The 16142-nt window shown below is 41.3% G+C and overlaps 1 protein-coding gene and 1 pseudogene across 5 annotated transcripts in view; both read right to left on the reverse strand.

The window, feature by feature from the left end:
* Ppp2r2d (protein phosphatase 2 regulatory subunit Bdelta) overlaps positions 1 to 7433 on the reverse strand; it is a 47803-nt gene extending 40370 nt beyond the window's left edge. The window contains exons 1-3 of one of the 5 annotated variants that reach the window (XM_087185138.1): positions 7156 to 7296; positions 6980 to 7072; positions 6077 to 6209 (exon numbers count right to left, since the gene is read on the reverse strand). Coding sequence is in view for 3 of the 5 variants with exons in the window: in XM_004838717.4 (XP_004838774.1) it covers positions 6980 to 7072; positions 7156 to 7162 (100 nt within the window). In the remaining 2 variants the exon portion in view is untranslated. Of the gene's footprint in view, positions 1 to 6076; positions 6210 to 6700; positions 6896 to 6979; positions 7073 to 7155 lie in introns of those variants that run through there. The other 4 variants (XM_004838717.4, XM_087185139.1, XM_021253254.2 and 1 more) reach the window with 4 other exon arrangements.
* An 8014-nt stretch (positions 7434 to 15447) lies between these two features.
* Positions 15448 to 15538, reverse strand: LOC147825700 (U2 spliceosomal RNA; annotated as a pseudogene).
* Positions 15539 to 16142: the final 604 nt, after the last annotated feature.

The raw sequence follows: 16142 nt of genomic DNA on the forward strand, positions 1-16142 counted from the left end.
ACCTCAGCCTCCCGAGTGCTGGGATTACAGGCATGCACCATCACGCCCAGCTAGAAAGTTGTTTTTACTTCAAAGAACAGCTGAACAACTTTGGGCATCTAGGCACTGATGGGTATGTGGCAGAAATTTTCTTGAAAATGAACAAAGTGACTTCTTCACAGAAAATAACTGATAGTACTGATTGTCAATGATAAAAATCAGGCTTTCAAGAGCAAATTAGAATTTTGAGAAACTTGTATCTACTACTACTAATTTGACAGCTTCCTACTTTTAAGACATCTCTGATGAGATTAGTAGTGATATTAATAAAAGTAACTTTGTTGTAATGTAATGCAATGTGCTAACATTTAGAAGCTCAAAATAACTCAGTGTCCCCATACTTCCAAATGACCAAGGCATGACGTTACCAAAGCAGGCACATGAGCAAAGAACCATTTAAAGTAAATGACATGGATTTTATGGATTCGAATGTAACCACGGGGTTTCAGATTCCAAAGTACAATACACTTGAATAAACCACAGGTATCCACAATTATTGGAAAAACTGTTAATCACTTTCCCTTCTCTAAGTACATGTATGTATGAGGCCAAATTTTCTTTATATATTTCAACAAAGCAATTGCAATAGATTGAATATGGAAGCAGATCTGAGAATCCAGCTGTCTTCTGGTAAACTATTTATTTTAAGGGTTTGCAAAATTTTAAAACAATGGCACTCTTTTTGCTAAATCTTTTAGAAAAGTGGTCTTTCATTAATAATTTTAACATAGATTTATTATTTTAAAAGGAAATAATAAATATTTTATGCTATTCAAATTTCAAGAATAGTAAATATAAATATAACTGACACAGACAAAAGCTCTCTTCATTTTCAATAATTATTAACAGTATGAAACTATCCTGAAACCAAGAAGCTCTGAGAACCAATAATTTAGAGCAAGGGTCAGCAAACTATAACCTGAATGCAAAATCTGGTCAGCTGCCTGCTTCCGAAAACAGGCATGATGGCTTGCAGCCAGGCCCACCCATTCTGCCAGGTCTGCAGCTGCTTTCCTGCTGTGAAGGCACAGTTGAGTTCAGCAGTTCCAACAGGGGTAGTCTGGCCTGCAAAGTCTAAAATTTTACTATTTGGCCTTTTACAAAAGTTTGCTGACCCCTGACATAGAGCAAGGTCAGTTTCCAGCTTTTATTATTACAGAAACTGGGAAGTTATGAGTCCCTGTCTCCTTTCTTACTCTATCACCATCCATTCTCCAAAGGTCAGAGTGAGCTTCCTAAAACCACAGTGCTGACATCACTCCTCTGCTTAGGATCTTCCAGGTTCACAATCACTCAAAGTACAATGCAACACTTCAGAATGGTATTCAAAGCCTTCACACATCACCTTTAGCCAGGCCAGCCTTCTGTCCCATCAGGGCTCTTCCCTGTCTGGGAGAGGACAAGGCCCAAGCACTCTCATTTCCCAGAATCCACTGCATTTTTCCAAGCTCTCTCCACCTTCAACATTCTTCTTCCTTCCCTTCCTCACTCTTCTTATACCCTGACCTCCTTCCTTCCAACCCTATCCAGGTTGGTGTACTGGGCACTTCTATCATTTTCCCTCAATATGCTCTGGTTCCAGCTGTGGTACAATACCGTGTCTCTATCTAAACTCCGTTTCTCCACTTTCAACACCCAGCACTGGCAGCCCTTCAGTGTATTGCTGTTACTTCTTCAGCCCAGCAACACCCTTCCTTTTTCTTGGCTTAGCTTCCTGAAGCAGCACAGTATCAGCTCTTTTATGCCAGAGTCAATCTGAACAGCATTCAAACAGTTACCAGTCCCCATTTTTCCTGCCAGTGCTTTCCATACATTTCCTGGACTACCAACTACTCTATAATGGTCACAGGTAATAGCACCCCTGTTCTCCAGATAGGGAAATAAAAGGTAAGTACCTTGCCAAGTCGACACAAGGCTAGTTAAGAGGGCAGAAATGGGTTTGTACCCAAATCCCTTTGCACAATGTTTTCCCACCCACCACAACTTTCCACCCTGACTGACATCAAGCTGAAGAGACAAGCTTAATCTATGAAGCAGGACATAACCAACTGCCAAGCAACTAGTGCAAAGTGAACGGAAAGTCCAGAGTCCAAGACAGAATACCCAATGTGAAGAGTGGCTGAAGCAGAGACCCATAAACAATGTGGAATTTGAGATGGAATTAGAAGGATGGGGGAGGGGGACAGAAACTAGGAAGGAAGAAAAAAACTAACTTGAGAAAGAAACAGGATCAAGGTAAAGGGATAAGAGTCACAGAATAATGGAAAAATCAAGAGACTAGACCAAGCAGATGGCATATGGGATAAGAGCAGAGAATGAAGAGGGTCAGGAAAAACCTAGAAACTGCTATTTTTGTGTTTAAATATACTAAAAACTAAATCCAAACACTTTGAAATAAATTAACAATTGGAATGGTACTTTACACGTTACAAAACCACACATTGTATGATCTCAAAAATCTTTTGGATTTCTAGGTAAGCAAGTTAAGGCTCAGCAGAGACCTTCAGAACTGGAAACTGGCACACACACACTGAACCCTAACCTCCTATGAGACAACAGATTTTCAGAATCAGGAACGAAAACATCAAGGGTATGACTTAATATACCATCAATCTTTCCAACTTATTACGACCTTCTATGAACTTCTTGTTCACCAACCTGACTTCAAACACGTTAAAAATATGTTAAACATTGCTTACTACAGTGAATGCACTGATCTCACAAAAGGCACACATCTGATTTCCCTTACGAAGCTCTCGAGTTAAACTGCAAAGATGCTACTAGATCTATTGCTTGCTTGCTGGAAAGCCTTCCCATGTTGCTTTCCTGAAATCCTTTTCAACCCCACAATGTAGATATTAAGTGGAAATTTAAAAATTTCACAATCAGACTAGGACTAGGAATAACTCAAGCAAACACTGTGTTCCACAAAGACCAATGATAAATACTGAATGCCCACACAATATTATAAAATAATGACTAAAAAGTGCTGCATTCACCAATACACCATATTTCACTGACTCTAAGTATCTTTTCCCATATTTTATCTTTATAATTAGATTTATCTTATATTCAGTGAAACACAGTAACTTCCTGACTGATGCCCAAATTTTTCTAATTTCTGTTACCTTCCCCAACTTAAAATGTTTCATTGAAACATCTTTGTAACATCTTAGGAAGGCGCATACTACCTGATTACCCAGCATTATGTCCATTCCTAGAATCACCCTTCAGGTGAGCAGACAAACCTTTAGTTTTGTGTGGTATTATTTCTTCAGAAAAAGGTTAAAGTCTAACTGAAAGCAATGGATTGACTCATGAATGAAGAAAATTACGAAAACAAAATCATCTAACAAAAAGTCAAGGCACTCAAAACTACAAATTGTGACATGAAAGCAACCAGATGTTATCAAGCTATACCAAGCTCAACCAGGCTCAACACGACACTCTCCCCAACAGCAATAAATGTATGAAAGTAGCAAGACCCACTGTTTCTTACAAGTAAGCCTACTGCAATCATGTCCAAAAACAGTAAGTGTTTAACATGCAAGATCTCAGTTACTCCTTGTCTCTGTGATATCTACTCTTCAGTCTGAGAATTGTTAGAAAAATGACACCATTTGGAGCCTTTGTTACTAATCTTGTATTATTTTGATAAGTTCATCTTTTAAAAGTTATCTCATTTTCATAGGCATTTTAGTAGTACTTCTGGTTGTATGCTCTCTACTGAGCATTTAGAAGGACAACAAGATGCCATAATGGGTTCCATGAGTACTGGCTGCAAATGGTCAATGGAGCAGTATAGGACAAGCAGGCTCTAGAGCCAGTCAGCATGTCTTCAAACCCTGGCCCTGCCACATAGTGGCTGGATGACTAAGTAACTGCTCTCTGTGCCTTTGTTTCAGAATCTGAAAGTGGGACAATGATTTCTACCTCTCTGGTTATGTGAAGATTAAATCAATCAACTTAGGACACAGGTAGAACCCTTAAAAAACCTCTCTGGCACACAATAAGCATTCAACAACTGTTAAGTATCATTACCACCAGGCTTGGTCCTCTATAAGGTGCCAGCGTGGGGAGGTAACAACCAGCCTTCAAGCTTAAGGTGTTTATACTCTACCAGAGACAGGCAAGCTAAGATGGTAACATCATGTGATAATCATGTGTAGCCTTCATGTTGAAGCAGAGGTAGTAGGGACTGGGTGAAGGTGACAAACAGCACACATGCAAAATCTGCACCGACACTCAACAACCCCCCCAAAGCAGTCGCCATTCAAGACCAAGTATTTGGAGACACAAGATAGCAAAGAGCTTTTCTTCTCACTTCCCTGTAGAAGCCACCCTGGCTTTACTATTTTGATTCTGGCTCACTTAGCTCACCTTCCACAAAGGCAGGAAAAACAAGCTACCACTGCTGGCTGCCTTTGCATCTGGCCACCAGCAGGGTAATTACTAATTTCCTTGTGAGTCCAGTTCACTCCTATTTGCATGTAAATAACTGATGGAACAATGGAAAAATGACTCTTAGCACTGCAGGTAACCTGATCCACAGCCAATCTCAAATCTTAAAGGAAAAAAAAATTACACTGTATATTGTTCAATATTTGTATCAGGAATTATGACTGAACTCCCACCCCATGAACTTACTTTAAAAAAAAAAAAAAGCAAAGTATTGTTTCATTTTACTTCATGACTTTCAAAAAGGCCTGCCTACTTCTGCTCTGGTACCATCCCTGCTCACTGGACCATTACCCCCACGTAAGTCAGGAGAGTCCCAGTCTCAATCTCTAAGGAATTTTTGACTGCTATCACAGGGAAAGCAGGAAAACAGACCAAAGTACTGTACACCGTTACGTGGAACTCTGCAGAGGTAGCCAGAGGTAGACCAGAATAAAACCTTAAAGAACAAAAAGATTCACAACCTGTAAGTTTAAGCAGATAATCTTATAATACATTAAGTTCTACAGTCTAAGCATCAGTACCTATCTCCTAAGTAACTTTCACCAACCCTTTTCCTCCAAGGTTGAGTTTGGGCAGAATAGCTTTTTTTAGCGGGTAGGGCACATAGCTAGCAAGTGCTCTGTCACTGCACTGTATTTCTAGCCCCTTTGAAAAGTTATTTTGAAACAGGGTCTAACTAAACTATCAAGGCTGGCCCAGTGCTTGCAATCCTTCTTCCTCACCCTCCTGAGTAGCTGGAATTACAAGGGCTTGCTAGCTTTTTGATTCTTACTGGGTGTTTTTTCTGGTACTGGGGATTGAACTCAGGACCTTGAGCTGCAGGTGGCAGAACCACTGAGCTAAATCCCCGGCCCGATTCTTGTTCTTTTAACAGTCTTTAGTTATAGCTTCCTTCTTTACTAGTGGCTGTATGATGCTGACACAATTCAAATGAACACTATCATAACTACTTGACAAATGGTGACGTATAAATATGTTAATCTAGCTAAGTTACTACATCCAAGGCACAGGTCAATTAAAATAGCTCCGAATATATACAATCACACACACACAGTAATGTTATTAAAAAAATTACAACTGCAACACCAAACTTACAGATGTATTCAAAATTTTACTTAAAGGCTTAAACCTGCAAAAAGTTCCAATCAAAGCAGATTAGATTCGGGCAATAAATTATTTGCAAGTTTTTTTTTTAAAGGGAAACAATGATTTTCAGAAATCACACTTAAAATACACGTTAGATTTAAATTTTAATTCACTCAGTATATCAACAAAAACTCCAAAACAAAGGTAAAGAAACTAGAAATTAAGACTGATATTAAGTATTCCCACGTGCCTATGCTTACACAAACAAGCTTTGTTTTTATTCTCATAGAAATCACACTTGCATGTGGCTGAACTGTCACCCATTTGGCACACACAAAGTGAAACAAAAGAATAATATAGTTTAAATCAGTATAGAAGAAACAATCGATAAATAATTTAGGTTATATTAAAAATCACCTAGTTTCAATCTCAAACCATAGTTTACTGTGCTTAATAAAATGGGTACGGTTTGACCAATGGGGGCACAGACCTCAAATATCCTCAAGGGTCATATGCCAGGCCAGACACATCCTGGGAGAGGGACAGGGTGAAGGAGGAGGCAGCAAAAGGTCATAAGGGGCCGCGGTCAAAGAACCAGGTCCAGATATCAGAAACTCAGCAATCTGGGGCAGGAAAGATGTGTTTAGTGCAGGCATCACTTTCAAGACAAAGTGAAAGATTCAAACTCTAAGATGCTTGAACAACAAAAAGTCATCATCTCTCTATGAAATACCAAACTCCACGTCTCTAAGAGTTAGCTTAGTTTCACATTCCATTACGCATAACTTCAAGGCTCTCCTGGCTCTCTGTCCACCACCTTACAACTTCGCACCCTGGCCCACTCAAAGCTGGGATTGAGGGGAAAAGACCGGACAACGGACAGGCATCTCAGAGTTCAAGACTAAAATATGGAGGACCTTTAAAACGAACAGTGGAGAAGAAAGCATTCATAGTGAAAAGCAAGAACTCTGGAGCCTCAGAGACCCTGGAATCAAGCAGTCCCCGCCTCCTGTTGAAGGCAACACAGAGGCCGACAGCTGGCCAGGGTCTCGCAGGTGACCAGGAAAGGGCCAGACCGAGAGCCTCGGCCACCCTGCACGAGCCCCAAGATCACCTTCACTGGGCACCCCACACCACTCTGCATGAGTGAGTAGCCGGAGACCTCTCTGCCTGGGCCCCGAGAACATCCTTCATGGCACACCGAGACCGGCGTCCACAGGCACCGGGTCTAAACTCCTCGGATGCCCCGAGGCCGCCCCCGCCGCCCAGACAGGCCGCCCCGGGTCCCTGCCCGCGAAGACGCACAGCGCCGCGAGGGGAAACGTGGGCGGAGGTGGCCACGTCCCGGCGCCCGCTCCGCATGACCTTGCACCCGACGTCCGGGTGGCCTCACCTTCCGCCACGTCCTCGTCGACGGCGCCCTTCACCTGCGAGAAGCACCACTGGAAGTCGTTACTGCCCGCTGGGCAGCCACCGCCTCCGGCTCCTGCAACACAACGAGCAGTCAGGCCGGCCGCGCCCGACCCGCCATCCTCCCTGCCATCCCTCCCGCGAGCCCATTGCCCTCACCTGCCATGGCAGCAGCGCGGGACGGGGCCTGCCCAGCCGAGCGCTCCCGACCGGAGGCGCCCCGCCGAGCGCTCAGCTCCGGCTGCCGCCGCCGCCGCCGCCGCCGCCGCAGAGGGATTTTTTTTTTTTCCCTTTTCAAAATGGCGCCCAATGCCCGTCGCCCCGCCGGATGACGTCATCCCCCTCCGCCTCCTCGGACAGCCCATGCCGCGGGGGCTGCCGGGGGTGCGCCGACTGAGTCTGCGTCAGCTGCTTTGACCTCCGCAAGGCACAGCCGCGATGGGGACGCCTGGGGGCGGTGGGGACGCCCGGGGGCGGTGGGGGAGTGTGACCAAGCGCTGACTGACTCTTGACCCTCGGCTGTTTAGGCGTGTGCCTGGCGCACCCTTTAGGATCAGCCAAGTTGATAGTCCTCCTCTCAGAGGTGCACCACACTGGCCTCCCCTAGTAGTCACTCCCCTCCGGGCCATCCCCGCCTCTTCTCTTTTAAACCAGTGGGGAGCGGGTCCTTCGCTATCCGCCAAAGGGAGAAGCTTGGAGGCAGGCGGGCGGGGTATCCGGGTTAGGCCTCACCTGAGCTCAAAGCGCCTGAGCGCGTTGTTCCACCGGCTGGGCTGCCTCCTGCCCATTGGAGCCCAAGAGTTCGAAGTACACCTTTGGTTCCAGACTCCTGCCCGGAGCGCACCGTATAGTCCTAGGGAAACGTGGCCGACCGTTTCACTTGTGAATGTATTTCTGTGGCATACGGAGATATCCTTCCCTTACGGGTTTGATGTATCCGAAATCACAGCTTCTTCCAGGGATGTGAACTTATCGTGTTGTACCACTAGAAGACATTTGGTTCAAAGCAAGAAATTTCTCCACTCAAATATTTATTGATCAGCTCCTGGAACGTACCACACACTGTTATAACCCTTGGGATGCAGCGTTGAACAGAGCCAAGAAATGGTCTGCCCTGGTGGAACTTTCCTTTCAGTAGAGGAGAGGCAATAAGGAAAAAAATACGTCACGTGGAACGGAGAAAAATATAAAGTAAGGAAGAAGGAAGAGGATGTGTAAAAGGACACCTGAGGTTTTAAACGGGTTGATTAGAGAAGACCTCAAGAAGACAAGGGCAGAAGCCATACGGGCAGGCATCTGGGAAAGGTTGTGCCAGGAAGTAGAGATAGCCGGTGCAAAGGCAGGAGACAGGACTGCACCTGATGTGTTTGACAGGCAGCAAGAAATAGGGTGGTGGTGGTGATGGTGGCGGTGGCGGTGGCGGTGGCGGTGGCGGTGGCGGTGGCGGTGGCGGTGGCGGCGGCGGTGGCGGCGGTGGTGGTGGCGGCGGCGGTGGGGGCAGACTGCATGAAGGGGAAATTAGGGATAGGAGGAAAGGCGGGGAGCTAAGAACGGGAGGACACATAGGTATGCCATTTCCAGGACTTGTACTCCAGGTGAGATGGCTCGCTATGGGGCATGAGCAAGGCAGGGTCATGATACACTTGAGTTTTAACTGGGCCACTGTGGCACCTCTGCTACTTCAAAGGCAGGGCCTTCAGCATTTGTGGGTGGAATCGATGCAATGTGAGAGAAAGAGAACTCAAACCACTGCACTGTCATGATTGGAGCACCTAGGCAAATGGATTTTCAGGCCCCAAGACGAATGAATTATTCTATAAATGACAGATCCATTTGATTGATGTCCTTTTTGATTTTTCTTCCTGCTGTATCTGTTTCTGATAGAAGGTGTTGAAATTCCCATCTATAGTAGTAGATTCCTCTAGTCCTTGTGGGTCTATAAGTTTTTGCTTCATGTAGTTTAATGTCCTGTTGTTAGGCACACATATTTTAGGATTGTTACATCTTCTTGGATAATTGATACTTGTATCATTATACTGTAAAATGCCCAGTTTAATTCTTCATCTTCCCTCATTTAAAGTCTGCTGTATCTGAAATTAGTATAACTTCTTTCTTTTCTTTCTCAGTGCTGGGGATTGAACCCAGTGCCTTGTGCATGCCAGGCAAGCACTATATCCTTGAACTACATCCATAGCTGTCCTACTTTCTTTTGATTAGTTTTAGTGTGGCATACCTTTCTCCATCCATTTGCTGTTAATTTCTTCCTTCATATTTTTATTAACATAATTGTTCCAATTAATAGACTTAGCTGTGAAATATCCATGCCTGCATATATCATGCATTGATCATGTCTACTTCCCTTCTACTCTCTTTTGCCCTCCCTTCTCTCCTCACTCCCCTGGTTCCCTTCCCAGGCCCTAACAGTCTCTCTTTTACATTTAAGTCTTTCTTGTTTTCTGCATATGAGAGAAAACATGATACTTGTCTTTCTGTGTCTGATTTACTTTACTCAACATGATGTCCTCCAGTTCCATCCATTTTCTTGAAGATGTTAGGATTTTGTTACTCTTATGGCTGAACACTTTTCCATTGTGTATATATGCTATATTTTCTTTATCCATTCTTCTGTTGACAGGCACCTGGCTGGTTCCATATCTTGGCTATTGTGGATAGTGCCAAAGTAAACATAGGTGTGCAGGTGTCATTTTTGTATGCTGACTTCACTTCCTTCAGATACTAGAACATGCAGCAGTTCTATTTTTAGTTTTTTGAGGGCTCCCCATACTGTTTTCCCACCAACAAAGGGTGAGTGATCTTTTCTCTACACATCCTCATCAGCATTTTTTTGTTTTGTTAGTGTTTGTTTAATTTTTTGACAATAGCTATTTAAAACTAGAGTGAGATGTTAATTTTGTTGTTTTTGTTGTTATTTTTGGTTTTTTGAGACGGGGTCTTACTATGCAGTCCAAACTGGCCTTGAACTCACTATGTAGCCCAGATTGGCCTCAAAGTCACAGTGATCTTCCTGCCTTCTGAAGGCTGGGATTACAGGTGTGCGCCACCATGCATGGCATTTTTTTTTTTTTAGTTCTTTATAAATTCTGAATATTCAGTCAGATGAATGCCTGGAAAATATTTTATTCCACTCCATAGGTTGTCTTCATTCTGTTCATTATTTCCATAGCTATGCAGAAACTTTCATTTGAGGTAATCCCATTTGTCAGTTCTTGGTTTTGTTTTCTGAGCTATTAGAATTCTATTGAGGGAATTGTTGTTTGTGCCAATATCTTGAAATAGTGAAACCTTGTCTCAGAAAAGCAGGGGGAGAAAAGAAATAGGGGTCTAGTTTCAATCTTATGCATGTGGATATCCAGCCAGTTGTGTTAGTTAATTTTTTGTCACTGTGACAAAATATCTGCTAAAGTCAACTAAAGAAGGAAAGGCGTATTTTGGTTCACTGTTTCAGAGATTTTAGTCCATGGTTGCCTGGTTCCATTGCTGTGGGACTGAAGTGAGGCAAAACGTCATGGAGGAAAGGCATGGTGAAGCAAAGGTGCTCAACTTATGGCAGCTAGGAAGCAGAGAGAAAGGGAAAAAAACAACAAGGAAGGGGCCAGGAACAAAATATACCCTTCATAGTCATGCCTCCACCAACCTGCTTTATCTAGTTTTTACTCAATCCTAATAAACCCATTGAATTATGAACTCACCAATGGATGAATCCATTGATAAAATTAGAGCTCTCACGAGCCAATCACTTCGTAGAAGCCATGGACCTGACCATTGCTGCACTGGGGACCAAGCCCCTAACACATGAGTGTTGGGGGACTTAACATATCCAAACCATAACACCAGTTTTACCAGCACCATTTGTTGAGGAATCTGTCCTTTCTCCAATGTACGTTTTGGCTGAAGATGCATGGATTTATTTCCAAGTCTTCTGTTGTGTTGCGTTGGTCTATATGTCTATTTTTATGTCAGTACCATGCAGTTTTTTTTTTTTTAAACAATGCCTCTTTGAAATCAGGTATTATGATCTCTTCAAAATTGCTGTTTTTGCTCAGGATTGCTTTGGTTATTCAGGATCTTTTGTATTTCCATATGAATTTTAGGATTTTTCCCCCCAGTTCTGTAAAAAAAATGTCATTGGTATTTTGATGAGGATGCATTGAACCTGTAGATCATGTTGGTTAGTATGGCTACTTAACAACATTGATTCTCCCAAGCTATGAATATGGAAGGTCTGCTTACTTTTTTCGGTTTTTTCTTTAGTGTTTTATAATTTTCATTGTAGATGTATTTTGCATCCTTAGATTTATTTCTGCATGTTTTGTTTGTTCATTTGGGGCTATTGTGAATGGGATTTCTTTTCTGATTTCTTTCTTGGAAAGTTTGTTATTAATGCCTAGAAATGCTACTGATTTTTATATCCTGATTTTTTCCTTGTTCATTTACTGAACTACCTAATCAGATCTAAAAGCCTTTTGGTGGAGTCTGAATTTTTTATGCATGAAATTATCAGTTGCTGAGGATTAAGCTCAGTGGCAACGCACCTGCCTTGCAAGCACAAGGTCCTGAGTTTGATCCCTGGCATTGGAAAAAAAAATTATATTTTCAGCAACCAGGGGTATTATGACTTCCTCCTTTTCTGTTTGTATACCTTTTATTTCTTTCTCTTGCCTAATTGCTTTAAAATTTCTGGTACTATATTGAGTAAGAGTAGTGAAAGCAGACCTCTTTGTCCTGTTCCTGATCTTATAAGAGGTGATTTCAATTTTTTCCTCTATGTAGTGTGATGCTGGGTATAAGTTTGTCATATATAGTATATTGAGATATGATCCTTCTACATCTAATTTATTCAGGGATTTTATTATGAAGGAATGTTAAGTTTTATCAAAGACTTTTTCTGCATCTATTATGACGATGATATGATTTTTTTGGTGGGGGTTGTTTTCATTTTTTGAGACAGGGTCTTGCTATGTAGCTCAGGCTGGCCTTGAACTCGTGGCAGTCCTCCTGCCTCAGCCTCCCAAGTGCTGAGATTACAGGTGTGCACCACCATTCTTGATGATATGATTTTTATCCTTCATTCTATTTATGTACTGTTTTATGTTTATTAATTTGCATATTTTGAACCATCCTTATAACCCTAGAATGAAACAGCTTAATCATGGTGAGTAATCTTTTTAATGTGCTGCTGAATTTGATTTGCAAATATTTTATTGAAAATTTTTGCATCTGTGGTTATCTGTTGGTCTGTAGTGACCAATATCTAATAATCATGTAGTTATCTTTTTGTTGTATTTTTGACAGGTTTTGGTAACAGTAACACTGGCTTCATAGAATGAGTTTGGAAGTGTTTCTTGACTTTCTCTCTTATGAAATACTTTTTGTGTCTTTATATTTAGAATAGATTTCTTGGGCTAAGGTATAACTCAGCTGTAAAATGCTTCATTCTTTGTTTTGTGGGGGGGATCGAACTTGGGATCTTGCGCTTGTAAGGCAGATGGCGGAACCATTGAGCTAAATCCTGACCCTCAGCTGTAAAATGGTTCCCTAACATGTGTAAAGCCCTAGGTTTGGTCTCCAGCACTAGAAGAATAAAGTTAATTTCTTTTAAATATGTACTTGGGTCTTGTTTATTTTATCCATCCTGTAAGTCTCTGTCTTTTAATTGATATAGACATTGATTTTTTTTTTTTTCTGAGGCAGGGCCTTGTTATATAGTTCAGAGCTGGCTTCAAACTTGTTATGTAGCCCAGGCTGGCCTCAAACTTGTCATTCTCCCACCTCACTACTGAGTACTGGGATTACAGATGTGTACCACCACACCTGGCTACTATTGATGTTTAAAGTGCTTGTTAAAAAGGAAGCAAAAGACCTCTACACTGAAAGCTACAGCACTCTGAAAAAAGAGATCAAAGAGGATATAAGAAAATGGAAAGACATCCCTTGTTCCTGGGTAGGAAGAACCAGTATAGTGAAAATGGTCATACTTCCAAACCTGCTATATAGATTTAATGCAATCCCAATTGAAATCCCAACAATATATTTCACAGAACTAGAGAAGACAATCCAAAAATTCATTTGGAACCAGAAGAAACCTAGAATAGCAAAAGCAATTCTAGGCAACAGAGACATGGCAGGGGGTATCACAATCCCCAACTTGAAACTATACTGCAAAGCCACTGTGATAAAAGCATCATAGTACTGGCAAAGAAACAGACCCAAGGATCACTGGAATAGATTAGAAGATGCAGAAACAATTCCAGACATATTCAGCCCCCTCATCTTTGACAAAGGAGCCAACCACCCTCATTGGAGGAAAGATAGCCTATTTAATAAATGGTGTTGGAAAAACTGGATTTCAAGCTGCCGAAGATTAAAACTAGACCCATATCTATCACCATGCACTAAACTAAGGTCAAAGTGGATTAAAGATCTAAATATTAAAACAGAAACACTTTGCTGGAAGATAAGTTAGGTAGAACTCTTGAAGACATTGGCCTAGGAAAAGACTTTATGAACAAAACCTCAGTAGCACAGGAACTAGCACAAAGAATCAACAACTGGGATCTCACTAAAAAGCTTCTGTACTGCAAGAGAAACCACCAACAGAGCTAAGAGACAACCTACAATCTGGGAAAAAATTTTAGCAGCTGTACCTCAGACAAAAGACTACTGTCTAGAATATCTGAAGAACTGAAAAAAATCAGACCCCCCAAATTCAAAAACCCAATTCAAAAATGGGCATTTGAAATGAACAGACATTTCTCAGACAAGTAAAAGCAGCAAATAAACATGTGAAAAAATGTTTAACATCACAGATCATTCAAGAGATGCAGATAAAAACAACACTGAGATTGCACCTCATCCCAGAAAGAATGGCTTCTATCAAGAAATCAACCAATAGGGGCCGGGGATTTAGCTCAGTGGTTTCACCACCTGCTGCACAAGCGCAAGGATCCCAGTTTGATACCCGGTACTGAAAAAAAAAAAAAAAAAAATTCAACCAATAGCAAATGCTGGTGGGGCTGTGGGGAGAAAGGAACCCTTCTGCATTGTTGGTGGGAGTGCGGACTGGTGCAATCACTGTGGAAATCAGTATGGCGATACCTCAAAGAACTAGGGCTAGAGGTCCCATTTGACCCAGGTATTCCCCTGCTGGGTATTTCCCAAAAGAATTAAAAGAATCATACCACAGAGATATATGTGCACCCATGTTTTTAGCGGCACAGTCCGTAATAGCTAAAGCTTGGAAACAGCCCAAGTGCCCATCAACTGGAAACTGGATAAAGAAGATGTGGGGTTTTTAAAAAATAAAATGGAGTACTACTCAGCCATAAAGAATGAGAAACTAGAGACATTTATAGCTAAATGGATGCATATTAGGCCATACTCTTAAGTGAAATAAATAGGACACACTTGTAAATACCAAATAGTTTCTCTAGTGTGAGAAACTGAAAGTGTAAATAAGGATTAAAATGATTAATACAAATAATTGATAATTTGAAATATGAAGAAAAGGTCCAAAGAGGTAGGAGAAGTGGGAGGGGAAGGGGAAAGGACAGAAGGGAAAGGAAAAATTATGAGAAAAGGAAAAAATGGAAACAGTCTTTGTAAATAGGGAAGGGTGCACAGATAATGGGGAAAAAGTAAGAACCAAGATACGACAGGTACAGGTACAAGCACCCAATGATAAATGTAAATGTATTGTATACCTAAAATGTACCAATAAAAGAATTTAAGCAAAAAAAAAAATAAAGTGCTTGTTAATATACTTGTTTTACTATCTACCATATTATCATTTTCTACTTGTTGCTCTTATTGTTTCCTTTAAAAAAAAATCTTCCACTTTTTTTCAGCCTTCTCTAGTTTTTTGTTTTGTTTTCATTTTTTGTTTTTTGAGACAAAATCTCACTTTATAGTGCAGGCTGGCCTTGAACTCACTATGTAGCCCAGGATGGCTTTGAACTCATGGCAATCCTCCTGCCTCAGCCTCTCAAGTGCTGGTATTACAGGCATGTGCCACCATCCCTGGCTTCTAGTTTTAATTGGGCACTTTACATAATTCTAGTTTTTTCTCCTTTCTTAGCACATTAGTTTTTTTTTTTTTTTTTTTACTTTTTAAGTGGTTGCCCTTGAATTTATAATATACACTTAAAACTAATCTAAGTCATCTTTCAAATAGCACTGTAGTACTTTCTAAGCAGTGTGTATGTCTTAGAGTAATTCCAATTTCTCTTCCGTTTCTTATGACATTCCTGGGATTCATTATCCAAAAGCTATAATCTCTGATTACATTGTTGTTGTTAGTATTTTATGTCTTTTTTTTTTGATACCGGGGATTGAACTTGGGTCTTTGCGCTTGCGGGGCAGGCGGCGGCACCACTGAACTAAATCCCCAGCCCTGTTGTTAGTATTTTAAATGAATAACTCTATTAGGTCATTTAGGGATGAAAAATATAAAAAAATTTTACCTTTTGTTCCTTCTGTAATATTATTCCTACACTTGATCTTAGCCAAAAGGCCAAGAAGCGATATATTATTCCTTTCTTTACGTAGATTTGATTTTCTGATTTATATCATTTTCCCTGTCTCTGAAGAATTTCAATATTTATTGCAAACCAGGTCTGCCAGTGATAAATTCCCTCAGTTTTTGTTTATCTGAAAAAGACTTTATTTCTCTTTCCCCTTGGGGGGGGGGAGGGGAAGGGAAAGTTTATGTAAAAAGAATTAGGATATGTTATGTACATGTACCAACCTCCTGTGATGAATGTAATCATTGTGTGCCACAAATATGTAGTACTAATAATTTAAAAAGCATAATTGTGCAGGGTACAGAGCTTTATGTCGGTAGGGTTTTTCTCATCAGTACTATAAAAATTTCACTCCACACTCATCTTGGTTATGTGGTTCAGAAGGGGAGGTCTGATGTTACTATTATCCTTGTCCTAATTGCTTTTTACCTGTCAAGATTTGTTTGAGCAGGCTGGAGATTTAGCTCAGTGGTGCCACCGCCTGCAAGATCCTGAGTTCCATCCCCAGTACCAAAAAAAAAAAAAGATTTATTTGAACTTCACTTTGTATCACTAGGCATAATTACTGTGTGTGTTTGAACCCCATTCCACCTACTCTTAGATGTT

Source organism: Heterocephalus glaber, unplaced genomic scaffold (assembly GCF_053883595.1).
Source record: "Heterocephalus glaber isolate CG9 unplaced genomic scaffold, H.glaber_assembly_v1.0 deba00001497, whole genome shotgun sequence".
NCBI classification, from domain to species: Eukaryota; Metazoa; Chordata; class Mammalia; order Rodentia; family Bathyergidae; genus Heterocephalus; species Heterocephalus glaber.